This window comes from Liolophura sinensis, chromosome 11 (assembly GCF_032854445.1).
Source record: "Liolophura sinensis isolate JHLJ2023 chromosome 11, CUHK_Ljap_v2, whole genome shotgun sequence".
Classification (NCBI taxonomy): Eukaryota; Metazoa; Mollusca; class Polyplacophora; order Chitonida; family Chitonidae; genus Liolophura; species Liolophura sinensis.
In genome coordinates this window covers 10,642,480-10,658,451 of record NC_088305.1, presented here as the reverse complement: position 1 = coordinate 10,658,451, position 15,972 = coordinate 10,642,480, and the positions used below count along the sequence as shown (strand labels likewise).

The window sequence follows — 15,972 nt, the reverse complement described above, 5'->3', positions numbered from 1 at the left end:
ATGTCCCGTGTCTAGTTTGGTGTCTGCTACATGTCTCTGTTAAAAGTCTGAGGACATAGACACTTTCACCTTAAGGCCATTTCCTCTTCATACAAATCTGCCACTGCGTAAGGTGTCATGCCTGACCAGTGTCATTGTGACAGTGAGGCAGTTTTCCTAGGCTCCATCCTGTTTGCTGTGAGTTCAAGTTCAGCTCATGCTGGCATCCTCTCATTCTGGTGTGAGGGCCTCCGTGGCTCAGTTGGTTAGCACGCTAGCGCAGCGTAATGACCCAGGAGCCTCTCACCAATGCGGATGCTGTGAGTTCAAGTCCAGCTCATGCTGGCATCCTCTCCAGCCGTAAGTGGGAATGTCTTGCAGCAACCTGCGGATGGTCGTGGGTTTCCCCCGGCTCTGCTCGGTTTCCTCCCACCATAATGCCGGGCGCTGTCGTATAAGTGAAATATTCTTGAGTGCGGCGTAAAACACCAATCATCTAAAAAATTAAATCTCATTCTGGTGTGTGAGGAGGTCTGTCAGCAACCTGCGGATGGTTGTGGGTTTCCCCCGGCTCTGCTCGGTTTCCTCCCACCATAATGCCGGTCGCCGTCGTATAAGTGAAATATTCTTGAGTGCGGCGTAAAACACCAATCAACTAAAAAATTACATCTCATTCTGGTGTGTGAGGAGGTCTGTCAGCAACCTGCGGATGGATGTGGGTTTCCTCACACCGAAATGGTGGTTCCGTTGTACATGTATAATATGGTTTGATGTTGATTTTACTTTTTGGTTCCCATTTACTTGTGCTTTATTTTGTAATCTCATGTATCTTTTATCATTTGGTTTCTATGTTAATTTGTGTATATATGTTGATTTTACTTTTTGGTTCCCATTTACTTGTACTTTATTCTGTAATCTCATGTATATTTTATCATTTGGTCTCAATGTTAATTTGTGTATATATGTTGATTTTACTTTTTGGTTCCCATTTACTTGTGCTTTATTCTGTAATCTCATGTATCTTTTATAATTTGGTCTCTATGTTAATTGTGTATATATGTTGATTTTACTTTTTGTTTCCTATTTACTTGTACTTTATTCTGTAATCTCATGTATATTTTATCATTTGGTTTCTATGTTAATTTGTGTATATATGTTTTCACTTTTTGGTTCCCATTTACTTGTACTTTATTCTGTAATCTCATGTATATTTTATCATTTGGTCTCTATGTTAATTTGTGTATATATGTTGATTTTACTTTTTGGTTCCCATTTACTTGTACTTTATTCTGTAATCTCATGTATATTTTATCATTTGGTCTCTATGTTAATTTGTGTATATATGTTTTTACTTTTTGGTTCCCATTTACTTGTACTTTATTTTGTAATCTCATGTATATTTTATCATTTGGTCTCTATGTTAATTTGTGTATATATGTTGATTTTACTTTTTGGTTCCCATTACTTGTGCTTTATTCTGTAATCTCATGTATATTTTATCATTTGGTCTCTATGTTAATTTGTGTATATATGTTGATTTTACTTTTTGGTTCCCATTTACTTGTACTTTATTCTGTAATCTCATGTATATTTTATCATTTGGTCTCTATGTTAATTTGTGTATATATGTTGATTTTACTTTTTGGTTCCCATTTACTTGTACTTTATTCTGTAATCTCATGTATCTTTTATCATTTGGTTTCTATGTTAATTTGTGTATATATGTTGATTTTACTTTTTGGTTCCCATTTACTTGTACTTTATTCTGTAATCTCATGTATATTTTATCATTTGGTCTCTATGTTAATTTGTGTATATATGTTGATTTTACTTTTTGGTTCCCATTTACTTGTACTTTATTTTGTAATCTCATGTATATTTTATCATTTGGTCTCAATGTTAATTTGTGTATATATGTTGATTTTACTTTTTGGTTCCCATTTACTTGTACTTTATTTTGTAATCTCATGTATATTTTATCATTTGGTCTCAATGTTAATTTGTGTATATATGTTGATTTTACTTTTTGGTTCCCATTTACTTGTACTTTATTCTGTAATCTCATGTATCTTTTATAATTTGGTCTCTATGTTAATTGTGTATATATGTTGATTTTACTTTTTGTTTCCTATTTACTTGTACTTTATTCTGTAATCTCATGTATATTTTATCATTTGGTTTCTATGTTAATTTGTGTATATATGTTTTCACTTTTTGGTTCCCATTTACTTGTACATGTTTCTGTAATCTCATGTATATTTTATCATTTGGTCTCTATGTTAATTTGTGTATATATGTTGATTTTACTTTTTGGTTCCCATTTACTTGTACTTTATTCTGTAATCTCATGTATATTTTATCATTTGGTCTCTATGTTAATTTGTGTATATATGTTTTTACTTTTTGGTTCCCATTTACTTGTACTTTATTTTGTAATCTCATGTATATTTTATCATTTGGTCTCTATGTTAATTTGTGTATATATGTTGATTTTACTTTTTGGTTCCCATTACTTGTGCTTTATTCTGTAATCTCATGTATATTTTATCATTTGGTCTCTATGTTAATTTGTGTATATATGTTGATTTTACTTTTTGGTTCCCATTTACTTGTACTTTATTCTGTAATCTCATGTATATTTTATCATTTGGTCTCTATGTTAATTTGTGTATATATGTTGATTTTACTTTTTGGTTCCCATTTACTTGTACTTTATTCTGTAATCTCATGTATCTTTTATCATTTGGTTTCTATGTTAATTTGTGTATATATGTTGATTTTACTTTTTGGTTCCCATTTACTTGTACTTTATTCTGTAATCTCATGTATATTTTATCATTTGGTCTCTATGTTAATTTGTGTATATATGTTGATTTTACTTTTTGGTTCCCATTTACTTGTACTTTATTCTGTAATCTCGTGTATCTTTTATCATTTGGTTTCTATGTTAATTTGTGTATATATGTTGATTTTACTTTTTGGTTCCCATTACTTGTGCTTTATTCTGTAATCTCATGTATATTTTATCATTTGGTCTCTATGTTAATTTGTGTATATATGTTGATTTTACTTTTTGGTTCCCATTTACTTGTACTTTATTCTGTAATCTCATGTATCTTTTATCATTTGGTTTCTATGTTAATTTGTGTATATATGTTTTCACTTTTTGGTTCCATTTACTTGTACTTTATTCTGTAATCTCATGTATCTTTTATCATTTGGTCTCTATGTTAATTTGTGGATATACATTGATTTTATTGTTGAGGAGAACCCCTCATGGCTATTAGGCTGTGGGAAATATCGTTAAACAAATTAAAATGTGTAAGGAAAATGTTCTTCAGTACAACATATAACACCAGTGAAATAAATAAGTCTCCTTTGCTGTTTTTATCCACATACCAGTGACTCGATGAGGTGTCATGACTGGTGTCAAAGACTTGCTGGCAACACCAGACATGACATCTGACATGACACCCTGTGTTTGTCATTTGTCAAATGCAGCAGGTTAATTTTAATTAACAACTCTTGGTACCTTTGTAAATCACATAAAGTGATTTAAGTTGCACATTTTGCATGGTTCTCAGATTTCTGTTGGTCTTAGAAATGTATGTTGAGAATTGTTTGGAGGCTAGGATGATATCACGGAGTGAAAATGGTGTCTGAGTAATAAAGTGACAAAATTACAGATCCTCCAAGTCAGCCTATGGCATACACATTATTTCAGGGAGGTTTACCCAATTCAGTGTGAAGTGACTGTGGTATTTCTACAAGTTCACACTGTGAATACATTACAGGTTAAGGCGTCCTATTGACGCCATTGTCGATCAAAATGGTGTCATTTAGGCAAGTCACTCAATAGGGCTGTATGACAAATGCTTTAAATAGTCGTACTTAGCAGACTGGCTTGACCTGACACACGTAAGGCTTCTGTTGTCATGCCTGGTCAGTTGAGACTGCAGCTGACAAAAGGTTTCCATGACAACTGTAGCTAGTTATTCCACTGCCGTTTAGCAGGTCGGGACAAAAGCCGGCCGGCGGATTCTCCCAGCCTCCCACTTCCCTTACATCAGCTCTGTCATTCCTCTGGGGGCGGGAAAGGTACACAGGAATCAGTGATTGAGTCTGTGATATTGCTATTGTATTGCCAACCCAGCCACGATAGTGTTACATGAGCGTTTCCCCTGATGACGACGAACCCTGTTAATGGTGTAAAAGATGTGGAAGGGAGGAAAGGGGCATTAGTGATCCAAGGTTGTTTTAACATGAATGATTTAGGATGGTGTGATGCTAGTCAGGTGGACAAAGAAATAGAGAAACAATCTCTTAGATCAACCTGAATAGTTCAGTATGGTGTGATGCTAGTCAGGTGGACAAGGAAATAGAGAGACAATCTTTTAGTTTAACCACTTAACCTTGTTCAGTATGGTGTGATGCTAGTCAGGTGGACAAGGAAATACAGAGACAATCTTTTAGTTTAACCACTTAACCTAGTTCAGTATGGTGTGATGCTAGTCAGGTGGACAAGGAAATACAGAGACAATCTTTTAGTTTAACCACTTAACCTAGTTCAGTATGGTGTGATGGGAGTTAGGTAGAAAAAGAAATGGAGAGAAAATCTCTTAGTTCAACCTGGGTGGTTTTATAGCATGATGTGATGCTGGTCATGTCGACAAAGAAATGCGGAGAAAATCCCTTAGTTTGGAGTACGTAAATGTGTACATGGTGCATTTCGGCACTGGTACATGTAGTTGTTATGGCATCACCAGTTATATGTATAGAGAGAGTTGATAATGTGAAAAGTGCATCTCTTATTCTAGTGCATAAAAAATGCAGTCAGCAGGAGCTGCCAACATCCTGTTGACCTGATCAACAATCAAGAACACAGTGTGCTATATGGTCAAGGTCTCAGAGTTCATGTATACCTGTAGAAGGAAGAAAAATTTGAATAAATGGTAAAAGATTAGAATTTGTTGCTTATCAACTGTAAATAAACAGCGAGTTTACTAGAAGGTGGTTATATTCAGCGAAAATTGACCAAAAATGCTCCTCTGATTAGAATAAGATGTCTTTAGGGTGGGAGATTCTAACAATCATTGAAGACTTGTCTCTCACTCCTAAACAAACCTGCCATCTGAATAGGACAGGTGATTTGGTACAGCTCTGTTGTTTGGCCAAAAGTTTTGTACATAAGCTATCTGTTTACATCAGAAATAAGTGTAACATTGCATCATTTACAGCAGTGATTTAAGTTTCAATGTGGTGATATGTCAATTACTTTCTTATTAATTCTCTCCTGTTTCTTTTTCGTCTTGTCCAAGTACATGTGTATAGATTGTCTTGCCATCTGTTAACTTGGTGGCCTCCATGGCGTAATGGTTGCTGTGAGGTCAAATCCAGCTGATGCTCTCTCAGCTGTGCGTGACCGGCCCCAATATCACATTTGGTAAAGTGTCCGCTTCGAGAGCGGTAGATTCAGGGTCAATCCTGGGTCGAGTTACACCTAAGACCTTAAAAGAGGAAGCTGTAACTTCCTCGCTTGGTGTTCAGCATGAAGGGGATAGTGACTGGTTGACCCGTATTGGTATAATGGCTTGGGCGAGGCAGCTTACTTGCCTTCGGTAAGGCGTCTGAGTGAAGCAGCACTAGATAAAAGATTGGTGAAAATCTGTCTTGCAACAAGGAAGCACATTACATGCACTCAGAGCACTTCTTTGTCCTCATATGACTGAAAAAGTACGACGTGAAACCCCAAGCACTCACTCACTCACTCAGTTGTGCGTGGGAAGATATTCCAGCAACCTGCAGATGGTTGTGGGTTCCCCCCCACCATAATACTGGCTGAATAATAATTAACCGTAAAATAAATGAAATATTCTTGAGTACTGTGTACACTCTCGTCATAAAAATGTATAAAAACATGATAGCTTCAGACACCAATAACCTGTTTTAACACTGTATAATCATCTCTCCACCTCTTTGTCTTTTGCAGGATGTCATGCTGTCAGCGACAAGCACCCAGTCCCCACTGGCCACTGTTTCTTCCGTCTTCTCGATGCCGCCGGTGTCAATGTCAAACAGCACAAGCATGGGCGGTCTCCATGACAACCTGTTTATGTCTGTGTCGGCAGTGGCTGACCACAGCTCTGGACATTCGCTGAGTGACCACAAATCTGAGCCCACCACCAATGGTCAGTCCAGTAATCCTGTACATCTATTTAAAGAGTCCGATTTGACAGTCGTATATTTACATGTACCACTCAGCAAGTATGAAAAACAAACTCCCAAGACGATTAGTCGATAATCACCGTCTTATACAACAAAGCCACTTCTTACCTGAGTCCGGATTTAACACCTCATCACATAGCCTATTGTTTTTTTTATGTTGGAAAGTTTGACACATTTGGCTTTTTATGGTAACATTTATGAATGGATAAACATTTCAATTTCAACAGCCGAATATAGGCTGTAAAATCGTATATTAAATTTGGAGTTAAGTAACTTTGTGGAATCGTCTCGTGTTTCTGAATGAATAATTATATAAAAAGTGAGCAGAAGTTATGAGATGAGCATTCAGAAATTTTGAGTGATCCAAAGAAGACCTCCTATTCATGACTTCTGGACTTGTCCATATGTAGGGGCGTAGAGCTCCTGACATTGTCCTCATCTAGTTGAATCTTTTACTGTCGTCTTGGGGGGTTTCCGTGGCTCGCGCTAGCGCAGCGTATTGACCCAGGAACCGCTCACCAATACGGTGGCTGTGAGTTCAAGTCCAGCTCATGCTGGCTTCCTCTCCAGCCCTACGTGGGAAGGTCTCTTAGCAACCTGTGGATGGTCGTAGGTTCCCGGTTTCCACTCGCCATAACGCAGGCTGCCATCGTATAAGTGAAATATTCTTCAGTACGACGTAAAACACCAATCAAATAAATAAACACTGTCATCTTGGCAATTACAAGCACTGATAGGCACTGACTAAAAACTCTGTCCCTTTATTAACACAGACATTATCTTCAGAGTATTGAAGTAGCAAATTGATACTGATGATTTTCAAATGCAAAGTTAATCTACGTGAGGAAATTTTCTCCGGTATTGAGATACATGACGTTAGGCCTAGAATTTCGAAATTTCTTGCAAGAATCCAGTAGGATTCCCACGGTCAGAGAATCCAAATAATCCAAAGCTCAAAAAAGTAAATAAAATTTTTTGCTTGGACAAATCTGTACCGAAATCATTAATCCTCAGCCTTTAGCGTGCCGGAAAGAGTAACTTTAGTTTACATGTAAGTTAAATGAAATTTGATTAATCGAAATAATTTGACTGTGTACGTGGTGTTGCCAAACTTTCATGTTTGGCTTCAGGGGGTGCCGCGTACCTTATTGCCCGAATGTCACAATATGCGTGACAATTTTGTCTTTGTATGAATTTTTTTATCTTCTCGTAATGTTTCTGACATATTTGGCAGATTGCCAACACAGCCTTATCTTCCGAATCATCAAAGATGAACTTATAATTGTCTCAGAGTTACCTATAAAAATAAACACTTCCTCGGTGTAAATCCATGCGGATTCCCGTAGACAAGCATGGCGAAAGTCTTTGAGCGAATTGATTTATTTATTTATTTATTTGATTGGTGTTTTACGCGGTACTCAAGAATATTTCACTTATATGACGGCGGCCAGCATTATGGTGGGTGGAAACCGGGCAGAGCCCGGGGGAAACCCACAACCATCCGCTGCTGGCAGCCCTTCCCACTTACGGCCGGAGAGGAAGCCAGCATGAGCTGGACTTGAACTCACAGCGACCGCATTGGTGAGAGGCTCCTGGGTCATTACGCTGCGCATGCGTGCTAACTGACTGAGCCACGGAGGCCCCCTGAGCGAATTGATCCCTGGATTCGCGTCGAAATTCTAGGCCTGGCAATCCATTGTTTGAATAATGTGAGATATTTCAGTGTGCGAGTGGTGTTAATCATAGATCGGAAGAATCCCCTTGGGAACATAGTCACACACGTATTTTACTTATCAAAATATCTCCAGTACGTGGGGAGGTATGCTAGCAGCATGGCTTTCCCCCAGCCTCTGCCCGGTTTCCTCCCAGCATAATGTTGAAGGCCGTCGTATAAGTGAAATTTTTTGGAGTACGGCGTAAAAAAACAATGAAATAAATAAATCAATGAAAATATCTCCACAGTTCAGTAAAGTTTGCCACAATATGAAATGTTTGAACTTGCATATTGGTGGCTTTTGTCATATTTGCCAAAGGGTTCTGCAAAGTGGCTATTAACATGACCTGTTGTAATTTTTTTTTACAAAATAGTGAAAACAGTAAAATGTGAAAGTCTGCACATTTTTGGGATGGCTTTTTTGCTGACAATCTTGGTATTTTTCGTATTTGAATCTTTATACTAACTGTGTGAACATCCAGTGTATTATGTGGGCTCTTGTTGATTGTTGTATTGTTTCAGGTTCCATATCAAGCTCGCTCACAGGGCAGCCTCAGCAGCTGTTTGGTCAGCCTCAGGTGGCAACCCCCCAGTTCTTCATCGCCAGCCCACCCTCCCTTGGGGCAACAACGGGAGCTGCCAATTTACCTGTTCAGCAGCTCTTGATTCCTGTTTCCACAGGTGGGTCTAAGAAGTTACTTATATGTAGTCCTGCTCACCTAACTCTGGCCAGTATCACAAAATCCTCATGTTTTGTGAATGCTTACGGTATTTTGACCTAATATTTCGTCAAAAAAGTGTATTTTTACAGACAAATAAAAGCCATAAAAATTGCTTTGGTACTTAACATAGGTTTGGCCGGAGGATGTCTTTGAGACCTAAATCTAAATATGAAATTATCAAATTTAAGCATGTAACACTCTTTAATTTATTTGTTATAAATGTTATATTAATGTCAAAAGTTAAATATAAGTGCTATCTACCTCATTGCAGTAGGGAATTTGCCTTTAGTAATCTAGTCGCGGCTGTGTGGTCTGGAAACTCAGAGATCAGTGGTTCAAATCCCCAGCTGGTCAGCCCAATCACACTAAGTTTGCTTCATGGTTCTGGGCCCATCCATGATTGTAAATTTTAGTCAATTCTGATTAGCAATATCTTTATGAAATGGGAGATAAACTTGTGCACAATCATCATTTTAAACCTTCCTTTTGTTTTCGTTCCTCCCAGGAAATGGCACCCAGCAGTTCATCAGCATCCCAGTTTCCTTGGCAACAGGAGGTAATCAGCAGATCCAGCTGTTGACAACATCAAATGGTCAGTTACTAGCCACCAATCTCTCCAGTATACAAGGTCTAGCTACTCCTATCAACATGTCCATTCCAAACACAGGTCAGTCTGCCTGGTACGGAGGTCATCTCTTGCGTAGTTCCGTATTAACTGAAGGCTGTACTGCAGGTATAGGAATGAATTGATGATCAGAGTTTTAACGCCACATCGGCCATATTTGAACCGTGCCGTGGTGAGAATTTGGTAAAACCAGGAAACAGTTTTGGCTGTCAACATGAGAAAGGAAAACACCCAATTAAAAACAAAAAACAAATAAAATAATATAAATTAAAAAACAGAAATTTTTCAGAATTGAAATTTAGTTCATATTCAATGTTTTATAAAGTATGCTTTAAAAAATAATGTTTAACTACAGCATTTCCAGAAACACTTGAACAATGGAACACGTTACACAGTTGGAAGCCATAGCCTTGTTGATATCACTATTGTATTTAAAGTATAAGAAGAAGGACCTATTCTGTTCAGGGGACTGGCGTGGGAAAGGTTTAGCTTAGTTATGTTTTACGGCTGAGATTCTTTTTCACCCCACACACCTCATGGGGGGGAGGGGGTGATTGCTGGCTTAGGAGGACATCTGAGCAAACTCCAGTAGTTGAAGTCTGCTTCAGTTCTTCGTGGTTTTTCATTTCTTGAAGGTATCACTTTGTGTAGAATGAAAAATTGTGCTGTTTTACTTAGCTCTCAAGCTGGCCAGCTAAGCAGACATAGGCCTATTTCCAAAGTGATTTTTTGAAATTTCATACATGATATTTCAGCGTAGCACATGTATGTTGCTTTATTCAGTACAAAGGTATGAATTAAAAAAAAAAAAAAAGGGTGATATCGCAGTTTTCTCCCCTGATCTTGTGTACTTCTGGTCAGGAAGCTTTTCCTGCTTGTAGTATGCTAACTGAAAATGTGTTTGTACCCTCTCTTTATAAAGGCTTTTGGGCATATGAACTTGAATACCCGTTCACAACTCCTTGTTGCAAGGTCATTCATTTTAATTGTGTCTTTACTTCAAGACTCTTCAGGGCTATATTTGCTCACTGTTTTTCGCATTCAAATGTCAGGAGTTAATTGATGTGTTTGTTACGGTCGTTGTTGAAAACAGGAAGTAGCACGACACCCAATCAGACCAGCTCAACAGCTCACAACTCCACAAGCTCAGCACATCACTCCATAGCAACAGGGGTAACAGCCAATCAAATTGCTGCTCTCCCTCAGCTGTTGACGGGGGCCACTCAGAACCAGATCCTTGCTGCCGTCGGCCAACAGGTAGGTTTTTTTCTTATCTCGTGATTTCACAAATCCAGAGCCATTTGATATGAATTTGGGTCTGTCACACATTGGTTTCCATGCAATAACGGATCCAAAACATTTTGTATCCAGAGTAAGTGTGGAATAATTTCCTAGATTCTGATTGCGTCTTAATTTCCCTGCAATAACTGCTTCAAATATAGTCCAATTTTGGTTAAAAAAAATTTTGCAGGTGTTTTTTGAATGTTTGTCACCCCAGAGATCACATTTGAAAACCAGCTTGCTCCATGCATAAATTTTACACATCTAGTGCCTGGTATAATGCTGGGCTTCATTACACTGTAGCTGTTTTTTTTTTTTATTGGTGATCAAAATATACCTGTAGCTTATTCACACTGAATAGATATGAGAGTGTCTCTCATATTGTTGTTCCACCACTGTCATCACCATTTAATTATTTTTGAGGTCGTTGATTTCAAAATTTTGAAATTGATTTATCTAGGTTTTGTGGAATCTCCCATGGGCTGCAGTTACTTTTTTGCAAGTCAGCCTGACAGCTATTGAAATCTGCAGTAGCTATTGCCCTTGCTGTAAAAACTATGGTAGTTCAATTTTCGCCTTGCAGGTGTTGGCCCCGGTGACTGTGGCTTCAGTGGCGGGTTCGGCAGGGGCGGCGTCAGTAGGCCAGGCCCACTCTTCCTCCGTTCAATCAAGCCACGCCTCCTCCCAGTCGCCCTCTGTCAATCACTCAAACAGCACCTCTCCCTCTCTTCACCAACAGCTTGCCCAGGCCGTGCACTCGACTGTGTCCAACGCCGCCACAACCCTGGTGAGCCCGGCGTCTCTGACGGCTACGGTGCGCCCTGCCAATTCGCACCCGGTCACTGTGGTGTCCACGGCGGAGGGTCTGTCTGGTGGCGTGGGTCAGCTGCTGCCCAGTAAGTGTTTGCTGGGCTCGCAGTCTATCAGCACGGTGTCTACCTCAGACGGACTCCCCCCTTGTATTAGCCAGCTACTTCCACGTGAGTATTATAATGGTTTATTGGGTTATTATTACTTCGAAGCATGTAACATTTCATTTAGCAACCTGTGGAACGTCGTGGGTTTCCCCTGGGTTCAACCCGGTTTCCTCCTACCATAATGCTGGCCGCCGTTATATAAGTGAAATATTTTTGAGCCCGGCATTAAATACCTGTCGAATAAATAAATAAACAAACATTCATTTCGTGATGATGGACGGCATCGAAAATGAACTGAAAGTTATATCAGGGCTTGACTTTCAAAACGTAATCTGGGAATCTCGTTCTCATCTCAGATTCCCGTATATGAAATGTCAAATGATATGGCCAGAGAGAATACCTGAATTTATAAATGGTACAGTATGCACAGCTTTTACTTGTACTTCCGAATATCGTACAGTCTAGTTCACATGCTTGTGGCTCTTTACATTTCAGATACGGTCAGCAACTCCACGGAAAGCACTACGGTGGACGGGATCAACTTGGATGAGATCAAGGAGTTTGCCAAGCAGTTCAAGATACGTCGTCTGTCCCTGGGCTTAACCCAGACCCAGGTGGGGCAGGCTCTTAGTGCTACAGAGGGACCAGCGTACAGCCAGTCTGCTATCTGCAGGTGAGGACAGGTCATTACAAGTGGTGGCCAGCCTTACTATGTGGTAGGGTCTAATCTAAGTTGTCCGATACTTGGACTACCCTCCTTAATTTTAACCCAGAAGTAACTCTTTTTAAGCAGAAATAAACCAAAAGGGATTAAAATAAGCTCATTCAGCCTTCTAAGGTGCCCTTTGGAGTTAAAACAGGGCCATGGACACCTGCCTTAGAGCCTGATGGGATTTAATTATTTATTTATTTATTTGATGCTTGCTTAATTAACGCAGTGCCATGATCAGTATTATGGGTGGAATAACTTGAATCCTGGAGGTAAAGCATTGACCTTTGGCCAATTATTGACAAACTTTCCTACTACAATGAAAGTTAAACTGCGAAAATGGCCACATGGGAGACGTGAACCTCTTACTAAGGCCCCATATTGTCACAAGGCCCCATATTGTCACTAAGGCCCCATATTGTCACTAAGGCCCATATTGTCACTATGACCCCATATTGTCACTAAGGCCCTATATTGTCACCAAGGCCCCATATTGAATGATAGTGCTGGGAATCTAGGAAATCCCTGCACAAGGCCTTTACTGTGTGAGTATTTTGTAGAAACTTGCATCAGTTCAATCCATTATGTATTTCACTCATCTGTCAGAAAAACAGATGTAACAGACGTGTTTGTGTTGACAGGTTTGAGAAACTGGATATAACGCCAAAAAGTGCTCAGAAAATCAAGCCCGTGCTTGAGCGGTGGATGAGGGAGGCAGAGGAGAGATACAAAAATGGCGTCCAGAATCTGACGGAGTTCATCGGGAGCGAGCCGTCCAAGAAAAGGAAGAGACGGACATCATTTACACCGCAGGCGCTGGAACATCTCAACCAGCACTTTGAGAGAAACACTCATCCTTCAGGTGGGGAACATTTTTTCGGGCAGTGTTATGCTGTAATGGGAGGTGTCATGGTGTCACGGGTGGTGTCATTGTGTAAAGGGTGGTGTCATTGTGTAAAGGGTGGTGTCACGATGTAACAGGTAGTGTTGTGGTGTAACGGGCAGTGTCATGACGTAACGGGTGGTGTCATGGTGTATTGGGTGGTGCAGGGCTTCATTTTTATAGATAGAAGGAGAGTGATAAGTAGCTCTCCTGGTATACACCTAAGGAGAGTGATGGGGAGAACTGAATTTCACTCTCTTCCGAGGAGCTGAAGGAGAGTGACTGAAAACAACTAAACTGAAAGCCATCAAGTCGAGTGACTGTGGGAAGCAAAAAGTACATATCGATTACTGATACACAAGGACTGGCATCTATCTTCTGAATGAATCCTCAAACATCCTGAATGTCTGTCTGTTTTATCTGTTCAAGAAGCAACTAAATGTAGATGAATAAATAAATCTACTGATAGCTACACGTAGCTCAGTAATCATGTCTATACACGTAGCTCAGTAATCATGTCTATACACGTAGCTCAGTAATCATGTCTATACAGTATGATGTCTTGTGTTTGGAACAAGACTATGGATGAGACCCATCAGCATCACATGTTGACAGTTTTACTTAAGTCTGGTAATAGAGCAGTTTTTTTTCTAGGCCACAAGTGAAATTTAAAAAAAAAAATTTTCAGTAAGAAAATCTTGACAACACTGTTGACAACAAGTTGCGAAAAAATTGAAAGCATTACAGGTCAAAATTGACAAGTTTGAGTAATTCCTAGGTTTGTTATGACAAAGGGATAACTTGAGTATGGTGCCTAAATAGCCTGTTTGTCTGGGGACCTTATCTATCAGGGCAAGGCCCTGCTACATGTACATGGACACGCCATGGTTAATGACTGAATGATTGTGATGCATGTAGTGTATGAAAGACTTTTAGGTCCTGCTACATGTACGTGGAGACACCATGATTGAATAACTGAATGATTGTGATGCATGTAGTGTGGAAAGCATCTGTAAAACTTGTCATGGCTTAGCTTCAGCCCAAATGCCACAACTGGGACGATGAATTCAATGGGGATAGTTGACTGTTCAGCTGATGTGGAGAAAGGGAGATAACTCCTCACAGGAAACTTCATAAAACTATTTGTGTAAATAAAATTTTAAAACCCTTTAAGTGCGTATGTGTAAAATTGATTTATAAAGTATTTAATTATTTGAACTTCATGTATGTATCCCCTCCAACCCAATGACTAACTATCTAACTGCATCTAACTAACTAATTAGATAAATAAGTAAATACAAAAGAACTGTACAAAACAGTCTGCATACATATATGTATTTAATGTAGGGAAATCATTTTTTTTTTTAAATTCTGGGTGATAAAACAGAAAGAGGTTTTATAAAAAATTAACATGATGAGAAAATTGTATGAAAAAAAAAGCCTTTGGTTAAAATCCCAGTATTGAAAATCTTACAGTAGGGTGATTTATTGGAGAATTTGTTAGGTTATGCCCAACAAACATATTTTTGATGATGGTCTTTTTACCTTTATGGATATGATGTTGATGAGTTAAATGTAGCATTTGCTGATATGTTACAGGAGCAGAGATGACGGAGTTGGCAGATAAGCTGAACTATGACAGAGAAGTTATCCGGGTGTGGTTCTGTAACAAAAGGCAGGCGCTCAAGAATACCATCAAAAAGTTGAAACAGCCTGACCAGCCATGACGGTTTCAGTCTGCGTACTCACCATGGCCCAAACTGGCCCCTCCCACTGCTGCCCCTAACAACGCGCCCCTCGTCATGCCAGGCGAGGTCAGCGGGGATTTCTGATGCTAAAATACGGGTTGGCAGAGAAGAGCTGCTACAGTGTTCTCTATGTCCTCCATGAACTGGTTTTGTGATTTTTTTTTGCTAGACAGGGTGTTACAAAGGAAAGCGGGCCAGCGATTGGTCAGTGTTGTGAGAGTTGTTAGAGTATCAGAACGGAGGCAGTCAGAAGGTCTTGTCAATGATTGGCTGTTCTTATTTACAACTCCTCTTCTGAATATATTCTGAATATGATTGGTCCGTTTTGGAATGCCTCACACTTGATGGCTTATATTCTCAGCTTCATGGTACAGAGCAGCTGTTGTGATTGGTCAGTATCTAGTGGAGATAAAAGGCTGTACATACAGTGGCTACTTATGTGTACCTTGTTTCACCTTGTGTTCGCTCTCTGGCCGAGAAATTACGGAAGATTGTTACCCCATATTCACAGGAAATTACCTTGGACTAGGAAATCTTTCAGGATGGCAACAAAGCATAGATATTTAAAAAAAAAAACCAAAAAAAAAAAAAAAACCCCACAAAAATGCTCATCATTTTGCCAGAGTGAAGTAATTTGTCTTTTGAAGCATGTCTCTGATTCTTTATACCTCTGATAGACCTGGCTGGCAGCAAGACCTGTATTTATAATTTATTGTTTTTGCTACATGTAGCAGTGTTGGCTGTGTGGAAAATTGATCAGTCACATGAATGTTGTTGTTAGAGGAAACTGTCGGATGATATATATCATTATATACATATATATATATAAAAAATATAAACGTATATATATATATATATGAACAAAATATATATATGTACTAAATGTATAGTGTTTGTATATTATGTACTTTCTTTAATATATTATTATTAATAACATTTTGTATGATAACTGTGCCCACTATCTCAGCAGATTTTACACATAGCTAGCTGATCTAAATCATACCTCAGTTCAAATTGACTTCAATGTGATTAATTTATGGTGCAAGTCTGAGGTCGTGTTGTTGTTGTTGTCCTCGTCATTACTTACGCAACGGTCAACCATTAATCTACATGCAACTGTTGTGCCAAGGGCTTTTGCAATTTTAATGTCCAGGGATAACATAGTCCCA

General features: G+C 39.0%; 1 protein-coding gene across 1 annotated transcript in view; it reads left to right on the top strand.

Moving 5' to 3' along the window:
• Positions 1–15,537, top strand: part of LOC135477860 (POU domain, class 6, transcription factor 1-like) — a 36,517-nt gene extending 20,980 nt beyond the window's left edge. Inside the window, exons 3-10 of the mRNA XM_064758066.1 lie at positions 5,969–6,167; positions 8,441–8,599; positions 9,146–9,307; positions 10,359–10,522; positions 11,130–11,442; positions 11,959–12,136; positions 12,814–13,034; positions 14,655–15,537. Coding sequence (XP_064614136.1) covers positions 5,969–6,167; positions 8,441–8,599; positions 9,146–9,307; positions 10,359–10,522; positions 11,130–11,442; positions 11,959–12,136; positions 12,814–13,034; positions 14,655–14,782 — 1,524 coding nt within the window. The 3' untranslated portion in view covers positions 14,783–15,537. The remainder of the gene's footprint in view (positions 1–5,968; positions 6,168–8,440; positions 8,600–9,145; positions 9,308–10,358; positions 10,523–11,129; positions 11,443–11,958; positions 12,137–12,813; positions 13,035–14,654) is intronic.
• The last annotated feature ends 435 nt before the right edge of the window (positions 15,538–15,972 follow it).